The sequence below is a fragment of the Myotis myotis genome, unplaced genomic scaffold (genome assembly GCF_014108235.1).
Source record: "Myotis myotis isolate mMyoMyo1 unplaced genomic scaffold, mMyoMyo1.p scaffold_m19_p_8, whole genome shotgun sequence".
Classification (NCBI taxonomy): Eukaryota; Metazoa; Chordata; class Mammalia; order Chiroptera; family Vespertilionidae; genus Myotis; species Myotis myotis.
In genome coordinates, this window is record NW_023416390.1 from 30,153,476 (window position 1) to 30,167,484 (window position 14,009).

Consider the following 14,009-nt stretch of genomic DNA (forward strand, 5'->3'; position numbering starts at 1 on the left):
CTTTCTTCTAGACAATAAGGGTGAAACCTTATTTTCTGGATGACTGACAATTTTGAATCAGAACTATGTAAAATTTTAAAATCCAATTAAAACTCATCAATTTTCACCAACCTAAATATCTTATGTTATTAACAATTTACATGGCTGCTTTGTTGGTGAATGTATGCAATTTTTGTTTGGAATGAAAGGAAAAATGGTTGAATCCATTTTTTTTAAAATTTCTTTATTGATTAAGTTATTACATACGTGTCCTTATCCCCCTATTACCCTCTATACCCCCACTCATGCCCTCACCCCCCTGTTGTCTGTGTCCATTGGTTAGGCTTATATGCATGCATACCCGTCCTTTGGTTGATCTATCCCTCTTGCCCCCACCCTCCCCTACCTTCCCTCTAAAGTTTGACGGTCTGATCAATGTTTCTCTGTCTCTGGATCTGTTTTTGTTCATCAGTTTATGTTCATTATATTCCATAAATGAGTGAGATCATGTGATATTTATCTTTCTCTGACTGGCTTATTTCACTTAGCATAATGCTCTCCAGTTCCATCTATGCTGTTGCAAATGGTAAGAACTCTTTCTTTTTTACCGCAGGGTAGTATTCCATTGTGTATATGTACCACAGTTTTCTAATCCACTCATCTGCTGATGGGCACTTAGGCTGTTTCCAAATCTTAGCTATGGTAAATTGTGCTGCTATGAACATAGGGGTGTATATACCCTTTCTGATTGGTGTTTCTAGTTTCTTAGGATATATTCCTAGAAGTGGGATCACTGGGTCAAATGGGAGTTCCATTTTTAGTTTTTTGAGGAAACTCCATACTGTCTTCCATAGTAGCTGTACCAGTCTGCATTCCCACCAGCAGTGCATGAGGGTTCCTTTTTCTCCGCATCCTCGCCAGCATTTGTGGTTTGTTGATTTGTTGATGATAGCCATTCTGACAGGTGTGAAATGGTACCACATTGTCATTTTGATTTGCATATCTCAGATGAATAGCTGAAGCAATTCTGAGAAAGAAGAACAATGTAGGTGGTATCTCAATACCAGATATCAAGCTGTATTACAAACCACTATTCTCAAAACAGCCTGGTACTGGCACAAGAACAGACATGTAGATCAATGGAATAGAATAGAGAACCTAGAAATTGACCCAAGTCAATATGCTCAATTAATATTTGACAAAGGAGGCATGAACATTCGATGGAGTCAAGACAGTCTCTTCAATAAATGGTGTTGGGAAAATTGGACAGATACATGCAAAAAAAATGAAACGAGACCACCAAGTTACACCATACACAAAAATAAACTCAAAATGGATAAAGGTCTTAAACATAACATGGGAAACCATAAAAATACTAGAGGAATCCACAACCATTGCTCCTAAGGCAATGGAAACTAGGGAAAATAAACAAATGGGACTATATCAAAATAAAAAGCTTTGCACTACAAAACAACAAGAAAGCCACCTGCATGGGAAAACATATTTGCCAATGTTATCACCAATAAGAGTTTGTTTTTTATAATTTTTTGGATCTGTTTTTGTTCATCAGTTTATGTTGTTCATTATATTCCATAAATGAGTGAAATCATGTGGTATTTATCTTTCTCTGACTGGCTTATTTCACTTAGCATAATGCTCTCCAGTTCCATCCATGCTGTGGCAAATGGAAAGAACTCTTTTCTTTTTTTAAACCATAGTGTAGTATTCCATTGTGTAGATGTACCAGTTTTTTAATCCACTCCTCCAACATTTACAGAGAACTCATACAACTTAACAAAAGGAAGATAAACAACCCAATCAAAAAAATGGGCAAGGGACCTAAATAGATACTTTTCAAAAGAAGACAGAAGGAAGGCCAAGAGACATATGAAAACATGCTGAAAGTCGCTAATCATCTGAGAGATGAGTCCATTTTAAAATTAGTTATTTCCAAATGCCAAATATTGGGATTTAATCATTATAACATTTCATTTAAGTGTAACGTTTCATTTAAGTGTACAAATGAGTAGAAAAAATTCTAAACCACTTCTTTCCAAAGTACAATGAAAGCTTGCATGTAATTTAAAATTGTCTCTCCTAAAAAGAGACAATATTCTGGAAACCCAAGACTCTTTACCATCAATTTGCTTTCTTGTCTGAATGTAGAGTGAAGGTGTTCAGAATTGAATCCAGGATTCCCACACTGGTTTTTGACCTCATATCAGCTGCTGTTTTACCCAACTCTGTATTTTCCTTGCCTATCCCAACAAAGCTGTTGGCCAGTTGGTCTTGAGTAGAAAGAAGGTGGGAATGAATCTGCAGGATCCTGTCAAGATTAGGCAAAGATAAACTTTGTGTCACTCTTATTTGCACTATGTATGGGTCTATACAATAGTTGCTAAGGTTTTGAGGAACATAGATTCTCCTTAATTTTTTACTAGTCAAGCTTATCAGTCAATCCGAGAGCTATGAAACCTAAAAAGCAAGCCCAGTGTTGCAAATTGTTTATGTTTATATTATAGCTCTTTTCTGCCCAGAGCCTATACGTTTTTTTCCCCTCTGAGTTTTATCTGCTTTATATGGAAATTCCTTTACCTTACATCACTGGCTTTTTGAAGTGACTGGACTTGGTGAATTGTTTACAGCAGTTAGACTAAATAGTCTGGAAAATAGTTCTTCATGGGTTCTATATGACCACACCCAGAGCCAACAGATGGTGGTCAATGGATGGTAGGCATTGAACACAGAAAGAAGAGAATGAATTTGTTTCACTGCCTTAGAAAATAAGACAAGTTTGAATGACAGCAGACACTGAAATGTCCATTCACAGCCAGCCAATTTACTTACAAAATAGAGGAACATTCTCTGCTGCAACATCTATTAAGTCAATCCTTAATTGTTATTTGAAAGTAAGATTTTTGGAGAACCCAATTCTACCCATTACTCTTCATTGGGCTTCTTTTGGTTGTAGACAAAATTCCATATTTGGAAAAGAACAAAAGATCTGCACAAAAGTTCAATTAACTTTACTGGAACAGTTATTTATTGTCATTTTCCAAGAATATTTATATTCACTTCTTCAGCACAGAATCATAGTCTTTCATTTACACAGGATGGAGCAAAAGTATGTTTATAGTTGTGAGTATGTGAAACAGTTTATTTTTGTATTACTAGTATTTATTAATTACTGCATTATTTTCCACATGAACAACTGTAAACCTACAAAGGAAATGTAAGGGAATTGGACAACCAGCCTGGTTATTTTATTTTATTTTTAAAGACAATACCTCTCACCAAATAATATTAAGTCAGGATTTAGCATGGAAGTATCCCAAATATCTTTTCTGGAAGTGCACAGTGGAAGTAAAATCCCTTTCATTGAGTAAGAGTTATGGAGTTGCTAGATGGAGAATTATTTTGTCTGCACAGGATGACAGAAGAAAGATAAAGTAGTGATATTTCATAAATAGTTAATTGGATGGCAGAACACTGTTGAATACTTTCAATGAACAACAGAGTTGTACAGTATGTAATCCATCATATGTAAAGGTGATGCAAGTCTAAATATAAAAAAGCTAAAACTAATGGCCATCTGCAGTTGTGTTGAGGCAACCAATATAAGCTGTGGCTGCTAGCAATGGGCTTTTGATGTTTGTCATGTATTGAACTAATACCCCTAGAGCAAGGCCTATTTTCTTATGTACATATAAAATAAAAGGATTGTGATAATATGAGGGATCCAGTGTAGATGGCTAATGAGGGAATATTTTGAGAGTATGAAGGTATTTTCAATTTGTGCATTACATGAGAGTGGCTCTAAGATATTTGATGTAGTCAAATGTAGGAACACTATTACAGAAAAGTTTGATATCCATTGTCTTCAATACCAAGTTAATTCTATATTTCCCCTTACTTGTTTTTTAGTAATTGTTTTGGGTAATTTTGGATACTCTGTAACATTTCTTAATACAATGTTTTTCTTTAGCCAATAGATTATGGCTTATTTTCAAAGGGTAAGGCTGTAACTCATTAGCTGGCTTTAAATGTGGTTGGCAATGTAAGCAGTCATTGGTCAATTAGCATGAGTTTAAAAGTGGTTCTGGTATCAGTAGAGGAGTGGATAAAAAAGTTGTGGTACATTTACACCATGGAATACTATGCAGCTGTAAAAAAGAAGAATATCTTACCCTTTGAGACAGCATGGAGGGAATGTGGAGAGTATTATGCTAAGTGAAATAAACTGGTCAGAGAAAGACAAGTATCACATGATCTCACTCATATGTGGAATCTAATGAACAACATAAACTGATGAACAAAATAGATCCAGAGACATAGAAATATGGAAGCATGAGACTGTTGAATCTCAGAGGAAAGGTGGTGGTGAGTGGGTGGGAAAAGATCAACCAAAGAACTTATATACATATATACATAACTCATAGACACAGATAAGCATGTGATGAAAGCTTGGGGTAGAGGATGGGGAGGGCTAGAAGGGGTCAATAGGGAAAGAAAGGGGACATATGTAATACTTTCAACAATAAAGATAAAAATATGTGAATGGAGATTAAATGTAAACATAGCCTAGGCTAAATAAAATACAAAAAGGATTTCTTAAACAAATGAATAAAAGTGGTTCTAGTATTTTCAAAGAACAGTTTTTTTTCCTGGAAGAATACAATATTTTTATTTATTCTTAGGGCTACAAGTAGAAAAAATAAAATTTGAGGAAGCAGAATGAGGTGCAAAAGATGGGATAAGCATGGCTCTGTCAGAACTCAGGTGTGATTATTAGAGCAGATGTATTTTTTGAAGGAAAGAGCTCGTCTTAGCTCAGAATATCAGTGTGCTGCATAAGAGCACCAGAAACAATTCCCTAATCACTGTCTCAGGATCCATAAACAGTAAATTTCTTGTTTTTCTTTAGTATCTGGTGAACTAGAAGCTCCCCAAATGGGTAGAGAAGAAGAATCTGAAGAGCTTAACTCTATCCCACTACCCAGTGATGGACAAGGTAAGCAGAGTTCTAATAAAGAGAAAAAGACAAGAGAAGAAAAAAGGAAGACTTAAAGGAAGAGTCAGATGTAGAGAGGATCAATGTTATATTTCAGAGGAAGAAGTAGAAAAACAGAAATTCATAAGGGTACCAAATATAGAATCACTGGGGCATAGGAAAAGAGTCTTCATAACTTACAATTTTGTTCCAGGAGCAGAGCTGCCAACACGTGGAAATGAGAGGTGTTCCTGTGTTATGTGCTTCATAAATTATGATTTGGGTCCAGAATTAGAGCTACCAGCACATAAAAGTAGTAAGTGTTCCTGCATTGTGTGTCTCTCAAAATATGTGCCAGGAGGCCCAGAAGCAAGGGCTGAAGGTAGCCAAAGTAAGGCACTACACAAGGGTCATGGTGTGAGGGTGAATCCATAGTTACCCAGGACCCCAGATAGAGTGGAGCAGGTGGTCCAGTCCATCCCACTCCCCTGTTCTCTGCATTTTTTTCTTGACCTGACCCTTTAGGAAAAAGCAGGGAGGCAAGAGATAATTATAATATCATATTTAACAGGATGGGTCCTATTGACTATTATGGATGATATAGTAGAAATACACTCTTAAAATGGCAATATATAGTTTGCTACATTGGTATATTAGTAATAATACCTTGAATTTATGGAGCTATTTTCACTGCTGTCACACCCAATATTCTATGGAACCCATAAAAACAAGGTGTACTTCTGCCAGTAGATAATAGCGTCATTTTTTCCACAACCTTAGAAAGACCTCTAAGACAGCTGATCCTGCCACTTAATTGTCAGGAAGGAAGACGTCAGATCAACTTCGATTAACCCAGCACATATTTTTGTTGGATGTTCTCTGCATGTCACCAATTTATACATTTTTTTTCCCCTACAAACATTTGCACATAAGATGTTATTTGGTCTTCACAAAAATCTTAAGACCTAGATAGGATAGGACACCTGTTCTTATCCGTGAATGAATTGAAGTTAGTAGGTATTGAAGAGTTTTTTAAGAGTCCCATTGAGTAAAAAAAGAAGGAAGCTCCCAGGCCCATCCTGGACTCCTACTTCTCAATTCAGGAGATTTGTAGTTCCTTTAGAAAGAAGAGAAAAATGATAATCCAAACAACTTTATAAACTCAAGCCTTCAGTAGTATGGGTCATCATAGGATTTGATAACTTTTAGCTATTAATATCTGTTTTCTTACATCAACCTCTTTTTTCAGATACTGTGGATCTTGGAAACAACTCTACTTTGGGACAATTCAAGAGGAAAAGAAGTAAGAGTGCATAAGATTTTACTGGATTTTGATGTTAAATTGAGGTTATTAATGCCACAGTTTCAATTACCATAATAGTAAGTGATAATAATATGATGATCCCTTAAATATGTGCATTTCCTAATCTTTGGAACCTCTAATGTGTTTTCTTCCATGGCAAAAGGGATTTTACAGATATAACAAAACCAGAGACCTTGAAAGGGGAGTTTATGTTAGATATCTGTGTGCCACCAGTATAATCAATTGGCCTTAAAAATTGGAGAACAGAGGGAGAAGGAGGAGTAACTCTGGAAGATATAAAGAACGACATTATTGCTGTCTCTGAAGATGGAGGAAATGAAAAAGATATGGGTGACTTGTAGAAGCTAAAAAGTCACAGAAATAGCTTTTCCTTCACAGCCTCCTGAAAGGAATAAAGGCCTATGTTTTAGCCCAGAGAGACCCTTATCAGACTTCTAACCAACATATCTGTAAGATAGTAAGCTTGCATTGTTTTAAGCCACTAAATTTGTATTCATTTGTTATGGCAGCTATAGAAGAGCAATACAGATTTTGGTTATTGGAAGTGGGGTGCAGCTATAACACATCTCTGAAAAGCAAATTTTAGAATTGGCTTAGGAATTGGGCAGTGGGAAGAATTTTAAGTAGAATGATAGAGAATGTCTTCATGGCCTGTAGCAGTTTGTTGGCAGAAATGTGGATGCCAAAGACAGAAGTCATGGCAGAAAGCTTAGCAAAGTTTACTCTGTAGACATGTGGAAAGTAGGCCTTTCTGTGTATATATGAGGAAATTTCTAAACCAAATGATGAAGGTGAAATTGGTTTCATTTCACAGCTTAAAGTAAAATGGTAGAGGAAAGAAATAAATAGAGGGAAGAACAGCTAAACAAAAGAAATCAGGACTTGATGATTGGAAAATTCTCAGCCTATTCAGGTTGCAAAAGATGCTAAGATTAGGGGAGCCACTGTCAGGAGACTGTGCTCTGAAGAATGAATAAGAATCTGGCCTAATGAATTTTTGCATATGCTTCAGAAGTAGCAAAAGGCCAGGGTATTCAGTCACATAAAAGGTGCTTTGAAGAGATTAAGTATGTGACTCACAGTAGAAGTAAAACACAGATATATAATTATATAGGAAAGATCTGTGTAGGAGCCTCTTTTTAATGGAGTAAAACCCTATGATATACATGAGAGATTCTTAAGAATTTTATACCAACAGAAACAGAACTCTCCATGTCTAATCCCTGGAACCTATAATCTGTTTCTTTACATGGAGAAAGAGAGTTTGAGGATGTGATTAGGGATCATAAAATGGGGAGATTATTCTGGATTATTTAGGTGGCCCCAGTAAATCCACAGGCGTCCTTAAAATCAGAAAACGTTTCCAGCTGTGGAGAGAAGGATGTGTACCCATGAAATAATCAGAGATTCAATGCAGTTGGTTTTAAAGATGCAGACAATGAACCAAGAAATGTGAGCAGTTTCAGGAGCTAGAAAAGATAAAGATTATCCCCGATAGCCTCCAGGAAGGAACAAAGCCTGTGGACACCTTGATTTAGCTCAGTGAGTTGTGTCAGTTTCTGACTCTAGCACCAATAGACAATTAATATGGTTAGATCACATATTTTAAAATAGCAATTTATATTTTTCATTATAACATAATTTGACTGGTTTTAAAACTATTTTATTGAAAAGTTTATTTTTACTCAGAGTAATTTTTTTCTCAGCATAGTATTTTTGAGTTTTATCCACTTTGTTGAATGTATCAGTAGCTTTTTTTCTTTTTTATTGTAAAGTAGTGCACATTGTATGAATATACTCAATTTTGTGTATATATTCTTCTATTGATGGACATCACAAGTGTGTCTGTTTTTGACTAATATGAGAAGGCTGCAATGAACATTCTTGTAGAAGTCTTTCTGTGGCTCCATGCCTGCCCACCTCTTGCATAATTTCCTAGGAATGAAATTGCTGGGATATGGGATACATACAAACCCATGTAGGGGTTATGCAGCACATAGAGGCTGTGCTGAACTGAAGAATAAAATGCTTCAGAAACTGTTCTTATCTATCAAAACCCCCCAGTCTTAGAAGGGGTTTAATAAACCTGTTGGTAAACCTGCTCAAACATTACCCCTGAAAGAACATTATCTTATTAGCTGGAACTTAAGCAAATTTCGTCTGAGGCGAGGAGAGAGACTTCACTATCCTGGAATACTTCTAGGGAGGGAGCTATTCTCTGGTTTTATACTAGTCAGGAAACAAATCTTCCCTCTGACCTGGAGGGCTACTTATCTCTGCTTTCCAAGGCAGCTTTTGAAATATTATTGAAGAGATACGCAGAGGCATGTAGAAATCCCACGGAGAATTGCCTTTGCATGTATCTGTTCAGCTTTCCCAACATCATTTATTGAGGAGACTGCCTTTTCCCCACTATATATTCTTGCATCCTTTGTCATAGATTAATTGACCATATAAGTGTGGGTTTTATTTCTACCTAAGCAATCTACAGATTCAGTGCAATCCCTATCAAAATATCAATGGCATATTTCATAGATCTAGAACATATAATCTTAAAATGTATATAAAACCAGAAAAGACCCTGAATAGCCAAAGCAATCTTGAGAAAAAAGAAGATGAAGTTGCAGGTATAATGCTCCCTGATTTCAAACTATACTAAGCTATGGTAATCAAAACAGTATGGCACTAGCATAAAAACAGACACATAGATCGGTGGGGCAGCAGAGAAATTTCAGAAATAAACCCATGCTTACATGTGATTTGTTTTTAATTGTCAAATAAAGGTGATATCCTACAGTCTCCCAAGTCCACACACAGTAACTCCATAAACAACCTCATACTGCCACACTGGTAATTAAGAATTTTGCTTCATTTTTGTGGATCAAAGTTTGAAAAAAATATTTGAACACTACTGACCTATGAGGCTTTGAGAATTATATTCACGGTTCTGCATAATTAACTTTGTTCTTTTTTGAAGGAAAAAAGAAAGGGCATTCCTGGACAAGAGTGAAAAGAAAATGGCTGAGAAACATAAATCAAAAAGGTAAGTGGGCAAAGTGAAGTAGTCACACCTTTTGAGTTTACTAAGGCACTGCTTATTGTATCCTTGTATCCTGCAATCTCCTGAGGGCCATGATAGTTTCCCAGCTACTATATCAGGTAGAATATAGGCTAAGACACTGTAACAAAGAGGCCTAAAAATTCAGTGACTTCAACAAAATGGTTTATTTCTGATACATGTATGTAATCCACCACAGCTAAATGATCTGGGGCTAATAGGGAGACACTGTCATCCTCACTTTGTGGTTTCTTTACTGGGTCAAGACATTTTTATTAATCTAGGAAGATGTTCCAAAGAAGGCTGAATGATGAAAGCAGACTGTATGTATGTGTATATATACATACTATAAAAATATATACATATAAGCATATATCTGTGCCAATATGTTTTATATATATACAAATGCTTATTTATACTAGTACATATTATCAATCTCTATAGAGAAACATAGATATAGATATATAGAAAAGTCAATGAAAGTTCATCCATAAAATGCAGCAGTTTTATTTGGTCATTAGTGATATTTATATTTTTATTTGTGTTTTTAAAATGTATGTGTGCATATTAATAATAGTAAACACATTCAACTTTTGTAATACAAAAGTATTATTTCATTAGTAACATGTGAAAAGAGAAAAGCCATAGATGCAGATGTTCACTTCCACATGGCAGTGACTACAGAAATGCCCAAAGGACCAAAGAGAAGTGAACAGACATAGTCTGTTGCTATATAAAGGGTATATATAACCGACAAATTATTTAGCTGCTCTTCTCCTGTTACACAGTCACTGGTTGCATATCACAGGTGGCCCAGAATAGTGGTCAAAAGTCCGTGTCCTCTGTTTTGACTGTCTGGGCTTGTGCCAGTCACTTGATGACTTTTGCTTCAGTTTCCTCATCTGTAAATCAAGAGAGTGAATTAGGCCAATGTTGTAAATGTTTCCTTCCACGTCCTGCGTGGTTCAGGGTTCAATATCTGGAAGAGGAGCCGCACACAAATGAAATAGAAAAGACAAGAGATAATTTGGAAATATTGGGGGACCAGGCGGGTAAGTCCAACTCAAGAGGAAGGACTCCCACCCGTGCTCAGTCCGCACCGACCTTTTATAGTCTGAGGTAAACAATGTAGTGGTTACCATAGTTACAGTTCTTGTGAGTTTCACCTGTTTTGATCATGTTTACACTCCCTGCACTTCCCTCAGCCCATTAGCTTCCCAGGTAAGATCTGGGGAGTGTTATAAGGTCAAGCCTAATTATGCTAAGAGGACTGAGCCCTCTAAGCTGGGACTTGTTTGTGACTTTGCCAGCAGGTCAGTCCGAGGCTCAACCCTATATCAGTTTCCCACAGGCCAACCATCATTCTCAGTCCATCTTAGTTCTAATAGTCTGCCTATCTTAAGATTGGAACATGGATATCCATGTTCCCATCAAGGCTCTAAAACATTGGCTGAAAGGGTAGGATTAACTACACATCCTGAGTTAGTTCATTTGAAAAACTTTCATTCTTTTGTGTAATCAGGTCTCTAGCCCCCAACCCCCAAACAATTTTCAGATTATTATAGAGTTTCCTGAGCTCCTTTTTCATCTTTGGAGAAAGTTGATGTGAGGAAAAAATAAGGCAAAGCAGATAACATATACTAGTAGACAACATCTTCATTAAATTATCCCATTATTATCCTCTCCGCTCACTGAGTCAGAGCTCAAACAGGGAAATACAAATACAGTCTCTCACTTTGTCTTTAGTTACCTAACTGCAACTGTATGTCTCATTGTAAGAATGTAAAGAACGTAAGCATCAGGAGGGCTGACTGGATTGGGAGTTATGACAGTTTATGGAAGCCCTATCTTTCTGCTAAGGCATTCTGATTGTGTGGGGTTTGAAGGTAGAAGTGGACACTCTGTGGTTATGTACTAAAAATGGCACTTGGAAGACAGACTTTGACTCCAGAAATCTGTTGAATAAAGTTTCTTAAGTACCATTATGTGTTTCTAGAAACAGCCTCAACATAGGAAGAGGGGCACATGTGCAATTGGAAATGATAGAGAAAGAAGGAATCTTTTGTTTCAGGGTCAAGAAGGCACACAGATGAAAGTGTGGATTTTTCCTCTGAAATACTTCCTGTGACCTGTGGTGAGGTGAAAGGGATGTTACATAAGAAGAAATTGAAACAAGGTGGGTTTCATGGTCTCATTTACAGCTCTGATGTGAAGGAATGACAAGAAGTCATAGAATTACCCATCATTCAAGGAATTGAGCACCCACTGTGGCTTGAGAGAAGGAGGAAGGGATCCCAAATATGATATTTTCAAACTTTAAGAAACCATAGATTTTGGATGTTCACTTCCACATGGCAGTGACTACAGAAATGCCCAAAGGACCAAAAAGAAGTGAATCTAATTTAATAAAAGAGAAACATGCAAATTGACCATACCTTCACTATGCCCCAAGCCATGCCCACCAGCCAATCAGAGTGACTATATGCAAATTAACCCAACCAAGATGGCGGCCGGCAGCCACGGAGCTGAAGCAAGCAGAAGGCTTGGTTCCCTGGTGATGGAGGAAGCCAAGCTTCCCACCTGCCCTGGCCGGCTCTGAGCTCCACTCAAGGCAACAAAATTTCAATTATAGAAGATAAATAAACCCCAGATACCTGCTTCCAGCCAGCCTCCACTGGGAGCTTGGGTGGCTGGGGGCCGTGGCAAGCCTGCAAACAGCCATCAGCCCCTCACCCAGGCTGGCCAGGCACCCCAGTGCCTCACACTGAAGGGGCTGTGGCCAGCCTGCAAACAGCCATCAGCACCTCACCCAGGCTGGTCACACCCTCATGGGGTGAGGGTCCCCGCTGGGGGGCTTGGCCAGCCTGCAAACAGCCATCAGCCCCTCACCCAGGCTGGCCAGGCACCCCAACAGGACCCCCACCCTGATCCGGGACACCCTTCAGGACAAAACAGCCGCCCCCCACCCATGCACCAGGCCTCTATTGTATATAATAAAAGGGTAATATGCAAACTGACCCTAACAGCAGAATGACTGAGAATGACTGGTCACTATGACACACACTGACCACCAGGGGGCAGACGCTCAATGCAGGAGCTGCCCCCTGGTGGTCAGTGCGCTCCCACAGGGGGAGCTCTGCTCAGACACAAGCCAGGCTGATGGCTGCCAGTACAGCAGTGGTGGTGGGAGCCTCTCCCGCTTCCTCAGCAGCACTAAGGATGTCTGGCTGCAGTTTAGGCCTGCTCCCCGCTGGCAAGAGGACATCCCCTGAGGGCTCCGGGCTGCCAGAGGGGATGTCTAATTGCCAGCTTAGGCCCAATCCCCCAGGGAGCAGGCCTAAGCCAGCAGGTGGTTATCCCCCGAGGAGTCCCAGACTGCGAGAGAGCACAGGCTGGGCTGAGGGACCCACCCGCCACGAGTGAACAAGTTTTTGTGCACCAGGCCTCTAGTCAGAAATAAAAGGAAGAGGCTCTCAGCTTCCACCTCCATATCCTTTCTTCCTTCTGGATCATAATCACAAGGGCAGGGTGTTTGATGTAGTGAGAAGATGACAGAATTTAGAGTCAGAAAACCCTAGTCCCAGCCTCAGCTATGCCAAAAGTGAATGATTCATCTATGTAGAGAAGGGGACTTTTCTTGACCCTGAAATACTTCATCTAAAAATAGATGATCTGCTTCATGGTATAGCTATAATGAATTATTTCACATAATTGATGTATAATATTTAAATAGCTTCCTTATATAATTCATAAATCATACAATCACTACTTAGAGTATACGATTCATTGTTAAGTTTGTATATTCATAGGATTGTGAATTTACAATCTAACTTTAGAACTTTTTTGCCCCCCACTAAAGAAAACCCCATGTCTCTCAGTAGTCAATGCCCATTTCTACCTCACCCCACCACCCAGCCATAAGCAATCATTAACCTTTTTTCTGCTATGTAAATTGGCATATTCTAGGTATTTAATATAAATTGAATCATATCATATGAGCCTTTTTGTGACTGGTTCTTTCACTTAGCATGATGTTTTCAAGGTTCATTCATGTGATAGCATGAATAGTACTTATTACTTTTTATTATCAAATAATATGATATTGCATGGTATGACTCTACCTTTTTTTGTTTATCTCTTCATCAGTTTGGGTTATTTCCATTCTTTGGGATTATGTATAATGTTGTTTTAAAAATCTATATGCAAGTTTTTTGTTTGAACACATGTTTTTAATTCTTTTGGATATATACCCAGGAGGGAAATTATTGGTTCATATGGTAATTTTATGTGTTTAACATATTGAGAAAACACTAAAATATTTTCTATAGTGGCTGCACTATTTTATATTCCCACCAGCAAGGTATGAGGGTTCCAATTTCTCTCTCTTTTTGCCAATACTTGTAATTGTCTGACTTTTATTTTTTTTTTATATTTTTAAAATGTATTTTATTGATTTTTTACAGAGAGGAAGGGAGAGGGATAGAGAGTTAGAAACATCAATGAGAGAGAAACATTGATCAGCTGCCTCTTGCACACCCCCTACTGGGGATGTGCCCGCAACCAAGGTACATGCCCTTGACCAGAATTGAACCTGGGACCCTTCAGTCCGCAGGTCGACGCTCTATCCACTGAGCCAAACCAGTCAGGGCATAATTGTC

General features: G+C 38.1%; 1 protein-coding gene across 14 annotated transcripts in view; it reads left to right on the forward strand.

Moving 5' to 3' along the window:
* Positions 1 to 14,009, forward strand: part of SP140 (SP140 nuclear body protein) — a 77,208-nt gene that overhangs the window by 45,694 nt on the left and 17,505 nt on the right. For 13 of the 14 annotated variants that reach the window (XM_036319475.1, XM_036319478.1, XM_036319470.1 and 10 more), the window contains 5 exons: positions 4,904 to 4,990; positions 5,184 to 5,285; positions 6,219 to 6,272; positions 9,271 to 9,336; positions 11,423 to 11,527. In XM_036319475.1, coding sequence (XP_036175368.1) covers positions 4,904 to 4,990; positions 5,184 to 5,285; positions 6,219 to 6,272; positions 9,271 to 9,336; positions 11,423 to 11,527 — 414 coding nt within the window. The remainder of the gene's footprint in view (positions 1 to 4,903; positions 4,991 to 5,183; positions 5,286 to 6,218; positions 6,273 to 9,270; positions 9,337 to 11,422; positions 11,528 to 14,009) is intronic. The other variant, XM_036319476.1, reaches the window with a different exon arrangement.